The sequence below is a fragment of the Mastigoproctus giganteus genome, chromosome 11 (assembly GCF_048544385.1).
Source record: "Mastigoproctus giganteus isolate SK-2022 chromosome 11, ASM4854438v1, whole genome shotgun sequence".
Lineage (NCBI taxonomy): Eukaryota > Metazoa > Arthropoda > Arachnida > Uropygi > Thelyphonidae > Mastigoproctus > Mastigoproctus giganteus.
In genome coordinates, this window is record NC_143585.1 from 60636637 (window position 1) to 60657102 (window position 20466).

The window sequence follows — 20466 nt, forward strand, 5'->3', positions numbered from 1 at the left end:
GGAAAAATGACAAAAGTGTACTTAGAAGTGTACAATAAAAAGATTAAACAAGTGCCAGCAATCACCTCAGGGCCACTCGCTTATGAATCTGATTTTCCATCCTTATTATTAATAGCTTTTCCATCTATAGCACCTGAACGGTGTTTGTTTTGTAATCACGGTTGATCCTTGAACATGTTCTTTTATATGCGCACTGTCATTTAAAATAGTATTCACTGTTGAAGCAGTGAGACCTAATTCCCGTGCAATAGATGACAAACTGTCCTGCTTTGTAGTTTTTAATCATTTTCTTCATTTCTAAATCAATTTTGTTTTGTTTCCTAGCACTGCCACCACTTGCACTTTCCGTTGGTCGCTTTCCCTTAAAATAAATAAATAGGAATGAAGCGACGATTCTGAAACTTTATTTATGTTTTTTATATGATTGTTGATTTCAGTGAAGGGGGAAACACATTTCACCATAATAACGTAAAACCCACACAATTCCAGCTATCGGTATTATTGCAAATGCAATAAGATTGAGTTTACTACCCGTTTATAATAGACTGCACTAACAGAAAAGCCAAATAAACCCGAAAGTAAATTGTTTTTATTGTTCTATGGTCGTGACCTCCAGAAATGTTCTTAAAAAAATATCACAAAGGTGTTCAAAATTGATTCTTATAATGGAACATATGATAACAATGAAATTGTAGTGCCTTCTCCGGCCGGACTGAGTAGTCCTTCCTCTCAGCCAATAGTAGCATTTGTAAATGTGTTATGTTTTTTAATATTTTAGTTAATAGTGATTTTTGTGTTGTGCTTATGTGACATAAATTTATATAAAACTAATACAATTTCCATTATAAAAACGATCTTTTAGAGAGAAAAATAGCTTAATTATAAAGCAAAAATTTCAACTTCTGAGGTCTTGGAATGAATTACCAAAAAAAAAAAAAAAGTGTTATTGGGTTCACATTATGATATTTTCACAATACTTCCATTTTTTCTGCAGGATTCAAAATATGTTTCCATATTTTTTTCAGCTTGCACCGGCTGGTAGAATTGTGTAAAGTCGAATTTATGTAAGTTGGGGAGTGCCTGTACATGTTTTTCCAAGTATTTTCAAGCCAAAATTCTCTGGAATTCAAATCCAAAAGTTGATGAAATTGAGCTTAATTATAAAGTGAAAATTTCAACTTCTGAGGTCTTGGAACGAATTACCAAAAAATAAAAAAATAAAAAAATGTGTTATTGGGTTCACATTATGATATTTTCACAATACTTCCATTTTTTCCTACGGGATGCAAAATATGTTTCCATATTTTTTTCAGCTTGCACCGGCTGGTAGAATTGTGTAAAGTCGAATTTATGTAAGTTGGGGAGTGCCTGTACATGTTTTTCCAAGTATTTTCAAGCCAAAATTCTCTGGAATTCAAATCCAAAAGTTGATGAAATTGAATTAAGTGATATATAAATATATCACTTCTATTTCTAAAGAGATGCAGAAAATAGTATTGAATCAAAAAATAATTAACAAGTTTTTTTATGAATTTATGATTTTTTAAAATTCTTTTATCTAACTTCAATCTAATATTAGTTAACCAAGCCAAAATATGAAAAAATTAATATTTAAAAGCATTTATGCACAAAATTTTCATTTTCAGAAATTTTCAAAATTTAACTCAATGCTTAGGATGTGCACAGTGCAGGTTTAAACTTGCTCCTGCAAAGGTTAAACAATTCATGTAGTTTAATTATCATTATTCATATGTAATAAATTCATTATGAACAACCACACTGTGTACATAAATATTTTTATATATCCATTTTCATTTTTCAACTTTTTAGCTGAATACAGCTAGGCCTCGCATAACGCGAGTTCGATTAACACGATATTCAGTTAATGCTATTTGAAAAATGATACCACTTTTCACTTTACACGATGCAAGTTTCCAGTTAACGTGATCTTTTTTTTTTTTCTTTATGCGATAGTTGAAAAGATTTGAATCGCGCGTTAAGCTTACTGCGAGTCGTAGGGTCAATAAACAAACTTTTGCCTGCTGCCCGCCTCGGTGTGTTCCATCAACCATCGGAAGAAGACGTGTTTGTCTCCTGCTAATAAAGTCAATGCAGACTTGCATTTAAAAATTCAAATTTTTAAATGAGCCAGATGAAAATGTTACAGCGAAGGAGATAACGGTAAAAGAATTAGATGAAATCTTTCGTATCGCATAGAACCTCAAACAAAAGGTTTGATGTTCTCTGCGATATTTATTTCACCAGGGCCCAGAGAAGATTGTTGTCGGCTATCGGAAATTGATTGATGAAAAGAGAAAGTCAACACTGTTCAAATATTTCTGCAACAGTAATTTCTTCATTGTGTATTTTTATGTCAGAGGTTCCCAACGTTTCTCGGTTCACGGCACCTTTAATGTCTCAGTAATTTTTTCAAGGCGCACCCAGACCAAAAGAAATACCTAACAGTTTCGTTTAGTAGTTAGTCCAAACAACTTAATAATAAATGCTGAAACTGTGAACTACCTCGAGCTAGTAGTTCGCGCGGTGTCCGACAGATGTTGAGTATCGCTGTGTTTCCCTCGAAAATTTTAAATATTCCACGGCGCACAGTTTAAGAACCACTGTTTTATGCAATAAACATTTAATTCCATAATTATTTTCATTATCTTACATTATATACAGTTAAAAAGTTATTTTTAAAATTCTTTATGGACATTCCAGAAGGTCAAGGACCAATTATAATTTTTCCTATTGGTTATGATATTCGATTAGTGCGTTTCCGCTTTGTGCGATGCACTCGCGGGATGAATTAATTGCGTTAATCGAGGCCCGCCTGTATTAGAATGAGACATTGTCAACAAAAAATCGAAATTTTGTAAAAAAAAATATTTAATAAAATAAAATAGTCATTACTTTAAAGTCAAAATAGTAAACAATCAAAAATAAGTCATTACTTTTTCATACTATAATATTTGCTACATTTATATACACAGTGCAGCAAAAAAGCAATGAGACTGAATTGGAATAGGATATGTCTGCCAGGGGCAAAAGTTGACGTGACGTAGAGCAGATATCTTTTAAGGGCACAAAAGATAATATTGTTATACATGTTGGCACTAATGACATTAAGAGTAGGAGATCTGCAACAATCTACAAAAATTTTTTTCAACATTGATCTATAACAAGTACAGGTCAATGTTGAAAAAATTCACAAGTTAGGGTTAAATTTGAAAGTGTCTGCAATTCTGTCCAGACACAATAGGAGGGAGTATATAATAAGAGCCTTGTCAATCAATTCAGCCCTGGAGAGATTGTGCAAGGCTCATAGTATAGAGTTTTTCCCAGAGTGGTCTGTACTTCTTAACAGGAGAGATTGCTTCTACAGGGATGGGATACACTTAAATAGAAAGGGTGCAAGAATATTTGCTGATACTATTGAGTCAGGTCAGAAAACTGCTAGCTTGGGTGAATATTCACAGACTAATAGATTAATAGTAACCACAGGAAGAGGTGAAAGTGATTCTTGCACTGCTTCTATTGGAATGAGCAGTAGCCTGGAAAGCAAAGTGCTGGGGATTTCAAGAACTGCTGAGAGTCATCATGGAACAAGTAAATACATGGGCTGTGTTATGGTAACTAAGAGTAAAAACAAATGCATGTATACTTGCATATACACCAATGCTAGGAGTACAGTCAGACCTCTCTTTAACAAACTTCCATATAGCAAACTTTTCTATGTAGCAAACGTTTTTGATTTCCCTTTGGTCATTACATTGAAAATAGTTTCCGTATAATGAAGAAAATTTCCATATAATGAACTAATTTCGAGAGACCTGGGTAAGCATTGTTCACACCTCTGGCTATTAGACAGTAGAGGAGCTGACTCTGTAAAAAGCACAAAAAAAAAAAAAAAAAAAAACATATTCAACATTGATGAAACAGGTCTTTTTTTAAATGTTTGCCAAACAAGACACTGACTTTTTACAGGTGATAAATGTGTAGAGGGTAAAAACAGTAAGGAGAGAATTAGTCTTGGTTGGTGCAAATATGGCTGGTAACGAAAAACTGAAGCTTTTGGTAATAGGCAAAAGTAAACAACCCTGGTGTTTCAATGGAGTAAAGTCGTTAGATTTGGACTACGACTACAACAAAAAAGCTTGGATAACAAGTGGAATTTTTGAACAGTGAATTTTAAAATTTGATAGAAAGATGACAAAAGAAAACAGAAAAATCGCTTTGATTGTTGACAACTGTCCTGCCCACCTTCACTTGGTAATTTCGAAACTTACAAGTGTGATGCTTGTTGTCTTCCCTTTGAATACCTTGTCTAAACTGCAGCCAATAGACCAAGGCATTATCAAGAATTTGAAAATGTACTACCAAAGGTGCATACTGAAAAAAATTATACTGAGAATAGAAAACCAACCAATCTATAGATTCTGTTATAGATTTGCAGATGTGCATATCACCACAAATCTATATCAGAGTTGGAAAAAATTTGGAGTCAAGATGTGACGGAAACAACAATTAAGAATTCTTTCACAAAATCAGGTTTTGCTAAAATGCCAATTAACAGTGATGAGAGGGACAAACTGCTACAAGACATTGAGCAATCCTGGGAAAACTTCAAATGAGAGGTTTTTTCAGCAGAGAAATTGTTCTTGAAGAATTTTTAGGAGTTGATAATGATGTCATAGTAGCTGAATATCCAAGTGACTCCAACATTTTGGAGAGTATTCAAAGAACTAGTGATAATATCGACGATGAGTTGTATGAAATTGAGGGCAATATTAAACCTTCCAAACATGAAATGTTGGAAGCATTTGAAACTTGGCGTCGAGGCCTTCGGCGTGAAGAATATGTGCCAGAAAATATATTTGAGTGCTTAAAAAAATTCGAACTTTTTATGAACAATGTACAGTAAAATCCAGCATACAAAAAAATAAATAATAAATAAAAATAATCAAATATTTTACAACATAATTCTTAAAAGTGTACTAATATATTGTGTGCATCAGGTAAGTAGTAATTTCTTAATATGTGGATATTAATAAATTAATTGTTTAAAAATGTTAGAAAATTTTTTCATTCCCACTTATTTCTGATTTATTTTCCATATTTTGCTGTATTTCTGAGTTAAATTACAGTATTTTTCATTTTTGAAAAGGTCATATTTCTTTATAACGAAATTTCTGTATAACGAATTTTTTTAAGCGAACGATCGATTACATTATATGGAGGTCTGACTGTATAATGAATAAATTTGATGATTATGAATAAATAAATTAAAATCCCCCATTATAAGACGTTCTGATTTACTGGCCCACTATACAGAGAAATAGAGTGGGCCAGTAAATCAGAACGTCTTATAATGGGGGATTTTAATTTCCCAGATATTTACTGGAGATTGTAGGTTGGTCACTTCCACACTAGCAAGACTTTTGTGGATTTATTGGATGACTGTTTCCTACAGCAGCATGTTCAAGCCCACATCAAAATGATATGAAAGGTTGTCCTCCATGCCAATTTTTGAAACTATTGCAAATATAAAAAACAGCTACTATTACTCATTCTACAGTCTTTGTAAAGTAAGCTGCAAAACATTAAGGATAGGTGTATCTTGATTTGCACGGTGATGTGAATATACACAGCTGCAGAATATGGGAAAAGGAAAATTCACACACAATATACAAAATTACACTGTAGCAAAAAAAAGTCACACCTGGTGGATTCATTGCTGAATTCATGACATCCATTCCAAACCTAAACAGGCTTGGAATGAATGTCACTGTCATTCACTTCTTATTAATTCCTTCATTCATAATAATGCAACTATAATAATGCAAAAGTCTTCATGCCACTGCACATTGCTAGAGCTGTGACAGGTTCTGAGGATTCATTTCTTTAATAAAAGAGTAATAAGTACAAAGTACAAAATCAAAATGTGTGAATTCATTATATGAAAATGTTATTAATAAAGAAACTTGAGTATTAAAAGGTACGATACCATTATAAATGTATAGTATCTTGCTGGGATCAATAAAATATAGTCAAACTTCCACATAAAGTATTGAATGTAATAGAAAAAATCTGCTATATAGAATATTGCAGTATAACAGCATAATTTACCAGCCCTTGCTCTTCTTTAACCAAAATGAGTACTATGTATATAAAGTGCTTAGCATCATAATACACAGCCATTTCTGAATAAACAGAAAATTTTTAAGGTGGCATCGTTTTAGGTTATATCTCATATTGTGAATACCTTCACAACGAGTTGCCATGATATTGCACTACTTCGAATAAGTAACGCTTCACCTAAGGAGAAGACTAGTGTTACTTATTCTCAGATAGGTACCACCACCCAGACAGCACTGTTTCAGGGCTATTTGGCCCTTCGTCAGTGCGTTTTTCTTTTTTTTATGAAAACCCCAAACATGAAAGGTATCAAAACCTATAGTACTTAGTACCGTGCATGGGTTGAAGGAGAAGTATGGGGGGGAGGGGGATGCCGGAAACTTTGCTCTAGAGACTAAACATGGGTTTCACCACTTCAAGCCTCCAATAAGCAAAGTGGTGGTATTTCACCGGTTGATGAAAGTCATGGCAAAAACAGTTATGAAGTATAACTCCACAATATGAGAGATGCCTGATGGTGTATGATGTATTTAGACTAAGGCGCATTTAGGGCTAGAGCCTCAAGCTGCGAACAAATTTAGACTATGTATATAAAGTGCTTAGCATCATAATACACAGCCATTTCTGAATAAACAGAAAATTTTTAAGGTGGCATCGTTTTAGGTTATATCTCATATTGTGAATACCTTCACAACGAGTTGCCATGATATTGCACTACTTCGAATAAGTAACGCTTCACCTAAGGAGAAGACTAGTGTTACTTATTCTCAGATAGGTACCACCACCCAGACAGCACTGTTTCAGGGCTATTTGGCCCTTCGTCAGTGAGTGGGTAGGTACCCAAGTGATGCAATGATGGCAAAAACAGTTATGAAGTATAACTCCACAATATGAGAGATGCCTGATGGTGTATGATGTATTTAGACTAAGGCGCATTTAGGGCTAGAGCCTCAAGCTGCGAACAAATTTAGACTATGTATATAAAGTGCTTAGCATCATAATACACAGCCATTTCTGAATAAACAGAAAATTTTTAAGGTGGCATCGTTTTAGGTTATATCTCATATTGTGAATACCTTCACAACGAGTTGCCATGATATTGCACTACTTCGAATAAGTAACGCTTCACCTAAGGAGAAGACTAGTGTTACTTATTCTCAGATAGGTACCACCACCCAGACAGCACTGTTTCAGGGCTATTTGGCCCTTCGTCAGTGAGTGGGTAGGTACCCAAGTGATGCAATGATGGCAAAAACAGTTATGAAGTATAACTCCACAATATGAGAGATGCCTGATGGTGTATGATGTATTTAGACTAAGGCGCATTTAGGGCTAGAGCCTCAAGCTGCGAACAAATTTAGACTATGTATATAAAGTGCTTAGCATCATAATACACAGCCATTTCTGAATAAACAGAAAATTTTTAAGGTGGCATCGTTTTAGGTTATGATTTAGGTCATCATAATACACAGCCATTTCTGAATAAACAGAAAATTTTTAAGGTGGCATCGTTTTAGGTTATGATTTAGGTTATTATGATGCTAAGCACTTTATATACATAGTCTAAATTTGTTCGCAGCTTGAGGCTCTAGCCCTAAATGCGCCTTAGTATAAATACATCATACACCATCAGGCATCTCTCATATTGTGGAGTTATACTTCATAACTGTTTTTGCCATCATTGCATCACTTGGGTACCTACCCACTCACTGACGAAGGGCCAAATAGCCCTGAAACAGTGCTGTCTGGGTGGTGGTACCTATCTGAGAATAAGTAACACTAGTCTTCTCCTTAGGTGAAGCGTTACTTATTCGAAGTAGTGCAATATCATGGCAACTCGTTGTGAAGGTATTCACAATATGAGATATAACCTAAAACGATGCCACCTTAAAAAGTTTCTGTTTATTCAGAAATGGCTGTGTATTATGATGCTAAGCACTTTATATACATAGTCTAAATTTGTTCGCAGCTTGAGGCTCTAGCCCTAAATGCGCCTTAGTCTAAATACATCATACACCATCAGGCATCTCTCATATTGTGGAGTTATACTTCATAACTGTTTTTGCCATCATTGCATCACTTGGGTACCTACCCACTCACTGACGAAGGGCCAAATAGCCCTGAAACAGTGCTGTCTGGGTGGTGGTACCTATCTGAGAATAAGTAACACTAGTCTTCTCCTTAGGTGAAGCGTTACTTATTCGAAGTAGTGCAATATCATGGCAACTCGTTGTGAAGGTATTCACAATATGAGATATAACCTAAAACGATGCCACCTTAAAAATTTTCTGTTTATTCAGAAATGGCTGTGTATTATGATGCTAAGCACTTTATATACATAGTCTAAATTTGTTCGCAGCTTGAGGCTCTAGCCCTAAATGCGCCTTAGTCTAAATACATCGTACACCATCAGGCATCTCTCATATTGTGGAGTTATACTTTATAACTGTTTTTGCCATCATTGCATCACTTGGGTACCTACCCACTCACTGACGAAGGGCCAAATAGCCCTGAAACAGTGCTGTCTGGGTGGTGGTACCTATCTGAGAATAAGTAACACTAGTCTTCTCCTTAGGTGAAGCGTTACTTATTCGAAGTAGTGCAATATCATGGCAACTCGTTGTGAAGGTATTCACAATATGAGATATAACCTAAAACGATGCCACCTTAAAAATTTTCTGTTTATTCAGAAATGGCTGTGTATTATGATGCTAAGCACTTTATATACATAGTCTAAATTTGTTCGCAGCTTGAGGCTCTAGCCCTAAATGCGCCTTAGCCAAAATGAGTACATAATAAGTAATCAAAATATGCAAAACACGATGGCAAAATTAACACACACAAAATAAGGTATAAAATATCCCAGACAGGCAATGGCAACCCACTGATCTCTCCATAAGCAAAGATTTAAACCATCTCCATTTCCTATCAGCAATCACATTCTGCTTGCTTCATAAACGATTCTTGGGTTTTAGGGATTGTCAAATGAGAGTTTGTTGGCATTCCAAAAATTCTGGCAACATCCTTTTTTTTACTTTTATGATTTGTAATTTCTCATTAACAGTCAAGCATTTATGTTCTCATTAATCAAGCATTTATGCTCTCGTTAATAGTCAAGCATTTAAGGACCATATTCACAGCATTCAAATCACAGAATATTGTATATATTACAATGTTCCGTGATATGGATGCGTAAATTCACAATTTGATATTGAAGGGCAGCAAATGTTTAATAAATTTGTTGTCCTTCAATACCATGGGGAGGGAAAAAGGCTGAGTTCAAATCTCATCTAGGTTGGGGTCTTCCTTGCCCCACTCCTGACACACCAGTTTCTGGTGGACTTGGTAGTGATGACTACACAAAAATGATTCCACACACAATGACTGAATGTTCCGATAGCAGTTAATGCCATATCACTATAGGCTTAAATCATAAACACTTAAATAATACTTTCTAATTTCCTGACAAATCTCGAAAATTTCTTATACAGGAGTAAATGCATGCAAATATTGCCCAGCTTCAAGTTCCCATAAAAAATTTATTACACAGTATTACATAAATAGTAATACATTGTATTATAAATTTGCAATAGAGAAGTTTATTATATGTGTTTCACTGTACAGCAGAACCTCAAAAATCTGGCACTTTTTGAATATTTCTCCAAGGTAGTTGACAATATAAAGAACAGAGGGAAAACAGGCTAGCCAGACTTAAAAATAAAAACTACCACAGGTGCTGGATTTACACAATATGTCCCATTAAAAATTTTCAAAACACCAATTTCTTTGTTATACATATTTCCTAGACTGCAATGTCGCTGTCATTACTAGTATTTAATAACACAGTGGTCTGCATTTAGTTTTTAAGGCAATTCAATTGCTGAAATCATACCACACAATATATCATAATAAAAAAATACCCCATAAAAATATATATATTGGAAAATTGCAATTCAATACCAGAGGCAGCATTCAAACCTGTAACCATTATTTCTTAGGGAAGTACATTACCTACTGGACCAATCCAGAGCAACACTTTGGTTTAATGCTGGTGACTATTATTCTGTGGAGATTATAGGGATTAGGGCTACTGTATTATCTAATAAAAATAATAATTACCTACATAGGCTATGTGCATAACTTTCAAAAAACAAGAATTTTCAAAAATCTGGCTCCTCAGCACGCTGGATTTATGAGGCTCTATTGTAATCATCAAAACATATCTGTAGCTATGTTTCACATCCTACTGAAACGTGACTGACTATATTATATAAGGAAAAAATAAATATATTAAGAGTCAGCTAAATTCAAATGAGTTATAACACAAAATACTTTAAAAACAGTTCTTACCTTTTGTGTCCTGACGCTGTCTTATTTTTCGAATATGTGTTCTAACGTTTGCACGAAAGTTTACTAAGCTGTCCATAACTTGTATCAGTGTTCTTGAAGAATAATCATTAGAAACCAAAAGTTTCTGTAGAAACAGAAAAGATATTATTTTGAAGTCAAAGTTAGCTATTATGAAGTACCTCACTAAACATTTTAAATATTTCTAATTTTTAACAAAATCAACGCCACTATTATTTATTTATTTTTATAAATAAATAAAGTGGGCATGACACTATCAACTCATTTACATAAAGTTTTGGGATGTGCACAATTAAGAAATAAAGCATATAAATAAAGGCTGATTAGAGAATATTAAATAAATCAGGAGAAATATTGAAATAGACAACCATGAAAAGTATTATAGTATACACAGAAATAGACACTTTCTATAACTATCTATCTATGTTCGACTTAATATGGCAGAACGGCAGTTGTCGTTCCCATTTTCCAAAGTCGCCAGACATAAGCATCTTCAGCTTTCTAATTTCTCTTTCTCATGGCTGATCTATAACCACTTTCTATAAGCATTAGCATTAGCATTAGCATTAGTAGAGGCATTTGATGCAAGAACGCAAGCTTATGCAGCATCAGCCAAAAAAAAAAAGTAACATAAATAAATAAAAATAACCACTTCCACTTCACCCCTCTGTTCGTTCGAAATACCTGTTCAGCTGAGCCTTAAACTTATTTAGGCTATCAACTTCCACGACAAGGGATGGAAGTCTGTTCCACCTACCAACCACCCGCTGGCTAAAGGCAAATTTCCGCACATCTATCCTACATCTGTCTTTCCTCAATTTGAATTTATGCCCTCTCAGGTGATTATTCTGAGCAAGAGGAAGAATCCCATCAGCATTGAGCATGCTCAAACCATTCAAGGCTTTGTACACCTCTATCAGATCACCTCGCTGGTGCCTAGTTTCCAGACACTGTAATTCGCAAAACTTAAGCCTTTCTTCGTAAGAGCACCCCTTTGTCCCATTCACCAATCTAGTTGCCCTTCTCTGTACTCGTTCCAGCAGCTCTACATCCTTCTTGAAATGAGGCCTCCAGGCCTGTATACAGTACTCTAGGTGTGGCCTGACCATTGCCTTATACAAGGGAATAATCACCTCCTTATCCCTGCTAGAAAAATTCCTATATATCATTGACAATACACCATGAGCTACTCTTGCAGCCCGTCTGCACTGCTCAGAGAACTTCATATCTGCCTGCACAACCACCCCCAGGTCCCTTTCATTCTCTACCACTGTCAGTGTAGTACCACAGAGTTGATACGTTGCTCTGGGGTTGCTGTTTCCCATATGTAGTACTTTACATTTGTCAATGTTAAACTTCATTTGCCACCTCGAAGCCCATCTGCTCAACCTTTCCAAATCCTGTTGCAGCAGCATAGTGTCAGTAGTGTCCTTGACAACCCTGCCAACCTTCGTATCGTCTGCAAACTTGGACATTAAGCTTGATATACCATCATCAATATCATTTATAAATACAGAAAACAATAAAGGACCCAATACTGAACCCTGAGGGACTCCACTAATAACATTAGTCCACGATGAGCAGTGTCCATTGATTACCACTCTCTGTCTTCTCCCCCTCAACCACCCCTTTATCCATAGCAGCAATTTGCCTCCAATGCCACACTGCTCCAATTTGTGCAGCAGTCTTCCATGTGCAACAGTATCCAAAGCCTTTCTAAGATCCAAGTATATAATATCAAAGTTATTCCCTGCATCCAGTTCTTTTGTGACTGCATCATAGTATCCAATCAAATTGGTCAGGCAAGACTTACCCTTAACAAAACCATGCTGTGTCCTAGCTATAACTGAAGTCTTGTCTAGATGATCCTGCAGTGCTTCTTTAACCAGTGCCTCCATTAATTTTCCAGGAACAGAAGTTAAACTCACAGGTCTATAATTACTTGTGTCAGCCTTTGATCCCCCTTTGTGAATTGGGGTCACATTTGCACATCTCCAGTCCATGGGTACCTCCCCTGAGTCCAAGGAAGCTCTCATAATTATGGCTAAGGGTTTGCTTACTTCCTTTGCTGCCTCCTTTAATATAACTGGATAGATCCCATCCACCCCAGGTGCCTTTCTTGTGTTTATCTTCAACAATTTCTCCTCCACTTTGCTCTCAGTTATTACAAGATTCTCTAGCTTACTGCTAGAGAATTTCCCTCGCTGAATAACTCCTCATGTGTGAATGTTGATGCAAAATATTCATTTAGTTTTTTAGCTACCTGAGCAGGGTCATCAACAGTTGACCCATCGATCTCAAGTGGACCAATCTGATTCATCCTCTTCCTTCTAGAGTTTACATAAGTAAAGAACTCTTTGCTGTTTTTCTTCGCATCCCTTGCCAAGGATCTCTCGTAATCTGCCTTCGCCTGCCTAACCTCCTTTGTAACTTGGTTACAGATCAACTTGTATCTATCATAGGCGTCTGTGTCACGTGTTAATTTGTATGTATCCCATGCATTTTTCTTTTCTGTCATATGCCTCATCAGTTCATCTGACATCCATTTAGGCCGAAACCTTGAACAATATTTCTTAGTTGGTATGTAAAGCCTAGTAGCTTCCAAGATAAGTTCTTTGAATGCTTCCCATTTTGAATTTGCTGTTGGCAATATCATCAGTTGATCCCACTGTATAGAATTTAAATACTGTCTCAGTCCATTGTAGTCGCCTTTACGAAAGCAATACCCCTTCCCTTTACCCCTAATGGTAGTTACCTCTTTGAGTAACTCCCACTTCAGCACACTGTGGTCACTGCCACCAAGTGGTTCATTTATCTGCAGATTCTTAATGCATGAAGAATCACTACTGATAATCAAATCAAGAGTATTACTCCCTCTAGTTGCCTCCCGAACATGCTGATGTAGAAAACAATCATCCAATAAATCCACAAAAGCCGTGCTACTGTGTGAGTGACCAGTCCCCAAATTCCAGTCAATATCTGGGAAATTAAAATCCCCCATTATAAGACTCTCTGATTTACTGCCCCACTCTATTTCTCCGAACAGTTTCTTATTATACTCATCAGAGGCATTAGGCCTATAGCACACTCCTACTCTCAATTTTGATCTCCCAATGCTTATGTCACACCAAACTGACTCGACACTGCACTGTCCAGCGATTTCGACTGGCTTCACTTCCTTGGATTTTATGTGTTTTTTAACTAATAGCATAACCCCTCCTCCCTTCCTATCCTGTCTATCCTTTCTGTAGACATTGTACTCCCCAAATTCCAGTTCTGCATTCCTTATATCTGTGTGACACCACGTCTCTGAAATCCCCACAATATCTGCCTTTGATGTTTTGAGCAATACCTCAAATTCATCAAATTTATTTACTAAACTCCTAGCATTGGTGTACACACAAGTATACATGCACCTGTTCTTTTTCTTAGCTACCCTAACACAACCCATGTGTTTACTTGTACCCCAATGATTCCCAGCAGTCTCTGAAATATCCTGCATCTTATTTTCCAGGCTGCGGCTCATTCCAATAGAAGCAGTGCAAGAATCACTTTCACCTCTGCCAGTGGCTACTGTTAATCTATAAGTCCTTGTATCCCCCCAATCTAGCAGTTTTCCGACCCACCTAACACTGCCTCGATAGCATCAGCAAACATTCTTGCACCCTTTCTATTTAAGTGTATCCCATCCCTGTAGAAGCAGTCTCTCTGTTAACAAGTACAGACCAGGCTGAAAAAAATTCTACCCCTTGAGCCCTGCACAATCTTTCCAGGGCCGAATTGATTGACAGGGCTCTCATCATATACTCCCTCCTATCGTGTCTGGGCAGAATTGCAGACACTTTCAATTTCAACCCTAATTCAAGGCTTTTTTTCATCAGTGACCTGTACTTGTCAAGTAATTCCGCCGGTCTCCTACTCTACCATTATTCTTAATCTAAATAAGAAACTTACTAACTAAATTTCTATAGACTAAATTTTGAATTCTGGATTCATAAAAAGAGCCAAAAAAAAATTACACCAAACACACTAATATAGTAAACTTAGCATGGTCTCCTAATTTAGAAGTTAAAAGGCATAATAACGTAGGATATGAAATATTAAAACACACTGTTAAACTGATTTAATGATCAAGAAAGAATACTGTACATCGTAACCAACATTCCCTCTAATTTTTTTACAGCTGTGTGGACCTGCCACTGCTCTGAGCAGAAAATTTTTACATGACCTGATGTCTGCGTGGCATTTTAAAAGTTTTCTGTAATATACATAGAATATTTACAACAAAAATTGAAAAACTTCATATTTTGTATTTTATTTATTAATTGAATCAATAAAAATCAGCACAACAAAGAAAATTATTTCACATTTTGAGAACTTTTTCTCATCTGTCCTTATTAGAAATCCATTGACTATAAACACTATCTAGATTAATTTTGCACTCAGATGAAAGATAAGTCTTAATCATCATCAGATCATCAAAATGTTCAACTTCCAGTCTGTTTCTAGATTTACATTTGATGGAATTCATAACACTGAATCCACGTTTGCATTCTGCACTAGAAGCTTGAAATGTTCCACAAATGTCAACGAGAATTGACAGTTCTTTAAATTCTTCATTTCTGAGCATGTAGTTCAACATATCAGTGAATGATGTAATTGAACCACTCTAAACCTTCTCAGAAACGAATTTAAAATCACAGTACTGATGCAATATTATTGTGGCAATGCTTTCATTTATTGTAATGGCAGCTGAGTATTTTTTTAGTTGTTTAACATTCTCTTCTCCAAATTCAAAATTGGTTACGTTTGCCATTCTCTTAACTCATCATCAGGAAATCTATTGTCCAAGTGATTACACACGTTTAATGAATAGAATAATAGGCACAGTATCGACATCAGAACTTATAGATGAAAGCAAATCTTTTACTTTGTCACTCCAATATACAGAAAATTTCAGCTGCCCGACAACAATTTAGCAGTGTGCAGCAGCATTTCAGTTACTGCGTGGCCGTGCACCTTAGAGGGAACACTGATTTTAACAAGATAAGATCTACAGTGACCTTATCTTGTTAATTTTTGCTTTTACATACTGCAGTGCTTCAATTGTATTCAAATAACTTTTCTGAAAGAATTTACAGAGAGATACCTCTCTTCTAAAACATCGTTAAGAACAGTTAACGCTATTTGATATTGTGGATTGGTCAAAATCTTCAGGCAGTAGTTACTGGTTGGATTGTTACATTCATTAACTTGCTCTTTACAATACTGGATTAAAACTTCATAATTTCTCATTAAAGCAGTTACAGCAAAATGTCTTGACAGCCATCTTACTTTGTTTAGTGGTCAAAATGACAAAACATCACATTCTGTGACATTGGTTAATTCTTCTAGCTTTCCTTTTTTAATAGACGACCTACTGAACATTGTATATACTGTTCGTAACAGTGTTTCTATATCCCACATGATTGACACTGTTTTCCATGCATCGTCTAATCCCAGTTCTTCTCTGTGGACAACGCAATGTTATTCAGACAGATGCTTTATTTCTCATCGAAGAATTGCTTCTACACCATTATTCTTTCCAAGCATAAAGTGTGCTCCGTCTGATGTAAACATCATCTTCTGAAGATCAAGATTGTTCATGATACAAAATGTTCTCACTGCTTCAACAATAGTTATACTGTCACATACAGTTAGTTTCAAAATATCCGCAAACACAGTACTATAGGAAGTTTCATTTTCTGGTTGAAACTTAAAATACAAAACTAATGTTTTCTGTACAGAAATGTCTGTACTTTCATGAGCAATGAATGTATGGAAAGCAGATTTCTGCAATTCTCCCATTATTTGTTTCTGCAGTACAGTACAAATCTGATACACTTAACAAATTCAAACGAATAGCTCTTGCTGCACCAACTCTCTGGTATATTTAAATATTTGGACATGTGCACAAATTTCTTGCACTGAATGCATTGAAGCATTAATTTTAATTGCTAAGATAATGTTATCAATCAGCACTTTGACCATATTAGAGTCAGACTTCTTTTGCACACTCATTCCACTCTTGCTTCACGATCTTTTGGAGTTTCAGTTAACATTTGCAAAATTCCACCTTTCTTCTGGTTGCATAATTTGGTAACTGCATCTACATGAATTCTCTGGTTGAGATACCATTTTAAGTAATCTAACTTCCATTCTTCCCATATTTTTCCACTACCGAGCTTGCCCCCAACTTTCACTTCCACACAAATGATGCATTTATGTGGAAGTGAACAACATCGCCATTATCATATTTAAAATCATTGATATTTAAAAATATCGCCAATTGTTATTTTTTGTTTTTGATGAGAAGATGGTAGTTCGGTTTCTACAAGCTGCAAAAGCCATTCCTTCTTAAATCTTGCACAAGCTTTGTTCTTCAAAGCATTTAACTCTCTTTCAGCTTTTCATTTCGACATCATAAGGATACTAAAAATAATAATTATTATTTGGCAATACCAAACAAATTAATTATTAAGTGAAGAAACACAATTTTAGCAAAACAACTACCATCATACAAATAATTTTATAGAAACTAATTTTTACCTTGTTCTAACAATTTTAATAAAAATTAGAATTTTCGGCGCAGGGTGAACCTTCCAAAGCTTCTGCTGATGGTGCTTCCAGCAGTGTTTTTAAAAGAAAGTTTCGACTGCTGATGGTGCTTCCAGCAGTGTTTTTAAAAGAACATTTCAGCTGCATGACAACAATTTAGCAGTGTGCAGCAGCATTTCAGTTACTGTGCGGCCGTGCACCTTAGAGGGAACACTGATTTTAACCTTTCTCAAGAGTGATGTCACAAATTTCATGTCACACAATCACAGAAAAGCAAACACAAGCCAAATAAAGTTACTGTGACAAGGTTAAAAACCTCTGCAATGTTAAGATGGAACAATGTTGGTTTTTGAATGGTGGCACTGGAAAAGTGAGAATTATGGAACTGTTGAGAACTGCACACTGGTGGTACAATGGGAGGGTAGAGGAGATTTGAGAAGGGAAAAATCCCTGAGAGAATAGAGAATTTGCTTTTATTTCCATAATTATAATGGTAGTTCAACGGTATGCCGTTGAACTACCATTATAATTTCATTCATTTCACAAAGTTTCATTCTTTTGTGGTGATACATTACTCCTTTGATGTTGGAATGAAGGAAAGTGACATCATATTCACTTTTACATGTTGTTATGATTGCCCTTTGTATACTGAATCTCTAGTTTCCAACATTTGTGTTGTGGAGTGAATATATGAGAAATTTTTAGTTTTTTTTTTGTTTTCCTGGGAGAACACTGTTTTGCTGCTTCCCCCTCTTCGAACAGTAAAGGTTAGGGAAGAGATGTTCATACCCTACTGAAACATGACTGACTAAGTTATACACTGGTGTGCAAAACTTAAGGACCAACACTATTTCTAAAGATTACAATTACAAAATCTTTACTTAAGGTACTCTTTACTGATGAGAGTAGATTCAGTCTCAGCAGTGATTCTGGACTTCAGCTAATCTGACAAGAGCACATGGTATCAACCCACAAACATCACTGAAAGGGACTGATATGGTGGTCGAGGTGTTCTCATCTGGGGAGGCGTTATCTTGGATGAACGTACACAACTCCCCGGAAGGCGGTACTGTAACCAGTGCACGCTACTGTACTGAGATATCCTTCTCCATGTGCATCTGTTCCGAGGTGCCATTGGACCCGAGTTCGTGTTTATGGATGATAATGGCACACCCCATCACACTGCAGCTGTGATGTGCATTTGGAAAGTAAGGACATCGTATGGATTGGCCTGCCGTTTCCTCTGATCTAAATCCCATTGAACACACATGGGACACTCTGGGGAGACACCTAGCGGCACGTCCACACCCACCAGAAAATGTTCACCAGCTGAAGATGGCACTGACAGAGAAATGGACGATGTTACCCCAAGAACTTATCAACAGTATTGTTCTAAGTATGGACAGGTGGCGCAAAGCCTGCATCGACATTAGGGGTGACATATCTCCTACTGAGGACCATCTCTTCCCCTTTATTCCATCTTTGGCAGTGATGCATCTTCATCATGGCAGCCAGTGCTATGTTGCCATTTTTGAATAAAGTCAGTCTGTACAGTTTTGTTTCCGTTGTTGTGTCAGTGATGTTTCCTTCATTTCTATACCTCATGAGGTTCCTTTCATATGCTTTTCCCATATCCAGGCCACTCCTATGAGAAGCTACAGGTGAAAACCTGACTGGGCCTTAAATTCTGCACACCAGTGTATAAGGAAAAAATAAACATGTTAAGAGAGAAGATTATTTATTACAGGATTCATTTCTGTACATCAATAGTAATATATTACAAATAGATTTATTTAATGTAAAACAAACTCCGTTTGTAGGAAATGGATGACTAATTTTTTATTAAGACATTCATTCAAATTGCTGAACTTAAAATTAGTTTGTGCTGCAGTTATCCCAATTGAATTAACAGATAGCACAAACAAAATCCAACTTTTATATCATATTAAGATGTAATTCAGAGTTACAAACTTAAATATTAGTAGAATTCAGTAGCAGCTCATAGTATAAGAAAAGAGTAGTTGCAACTTGTATTTTGGTATCTGAAACTTTCTAGCTTTTTTTGATAATTATGGAATGAACTAACAAAAAATAAAATCTATTGATAAAAGCCATCCTTTTGTTACAGTATGCAATGTTTTTAAATTTAAAACTAAAAACTATATTCATAAAGCTGCTATAATCATATAACTCAGCACTTGTCTCATCCATGCAATAGCACAACAAAATATGATGTCTAACAAAGCATTCACTGGGCTACTGAGTTGTAAACATTCTGCAACCGCACCAAACCAAACTAATGTATATGAGTGGCCTCTGTTATTATTATTGTATTTGGTTTTTTTTTAGGAGCATTAGCAACTAAGGCCATATTACTCCGGGATATGCGGTGGTCATTCCTTGACCTTTCCGCATCCTCCGTATTTGGTGGTGACGGGCTCGAACCCCGGTCTAATCAAGAAGCATGTGCTACACACTGCTGCTCCTTCCCACCAGGCTACGGAGACGCGAGTGGCCTCTGAGTGTCATATGCCTGTCCCATGCATGCATTGAAATACCACTGAACACAGATCTCCATGCTGGGTTTGCTGGCGTCATGCAGCCAAGTATACCACTGGTGCAAGAGTGCAAAACTACATCATTGCACGTAGCATGTTGTAGTGCAGTAGTAAATAATATTGCTTTATAGAAGATTACAAATACAAAATAATTAAATTAATTTATATACCAACTTTATTTGATTAAAAAAATAACTGTTGGTTGCACAATCCTGCAACCTGGCCATGAGACATGATAGCATTATTATTAATGCTATCATTCCTTCAGCCTCTTAAAATGATTTTAAGAGGCTAAAGGCATGGTAAATACTTGTCTTCCAATCATGAAAGGTTTCAATATCAAATGAATAATATACATAGTCTCTGCATATAATAGTCTTGCTAATACTTAGTTAATGCTGTTCAGAAGAATTTCTATCTGAAGTTTGCATTAGTATCACAGACATAATATTTAATTCAGGTCATTTTTAAAAATTAATATAAATAAAACAGATAAAACTATTCTGAACAATATAAACCAGCTATTATGTTTGAGTCTGTTTCGACTTTATTACCTTTCTAGTTTTAAATTCAATGCCTAATAACCCAAGGGTTTTTTCAACATAGGAGGAGCAAGCAATTATTGTCCCTACACTTCGAGATACATAACCCTTGGAGGGCAAACGCAACTGTTTGTTGACCAATTTAACCAAATCAAGTATTGCTGTTAGTGCTTTGGGAGTATTAAAGTCATCAACAAGAGCCTCACGAACAGTTGTCTTGGTTTCTTCTAAGCTAACAAAATAAGAAAATTGTTTTACATTTG

At 35.8% G+C, this 20466-nt stretch overlaps 1 protein-coding gene across 1 annotated transcript in view; it reads right to left on the minus strand.

Annotated features, from left to right (window-relative positions):
* Window positions 1–20466, minus strand: part of LOC150078046 (putative cysteine--tRNA ligase, mitochondrial) — a 110123-nt gene that overhangs the window by 14316 nt on the left and 75341 nt on the right. The window contains exons 10-11 of the mRNA XM_090384852.1: window positions 20216–20435; window positions 10489–10612 (exon numbers count right to left, since the gene is read on the minus strand). Coding sequence (XP_090240978.1) covers window positions 10489–10612; window positions 20216–20435 — 344 coding nt within the window. The remainder of the gene's footprint in view (window positions 1–10488; window positions 10613–20215; window positions 20436–20466) is intronic.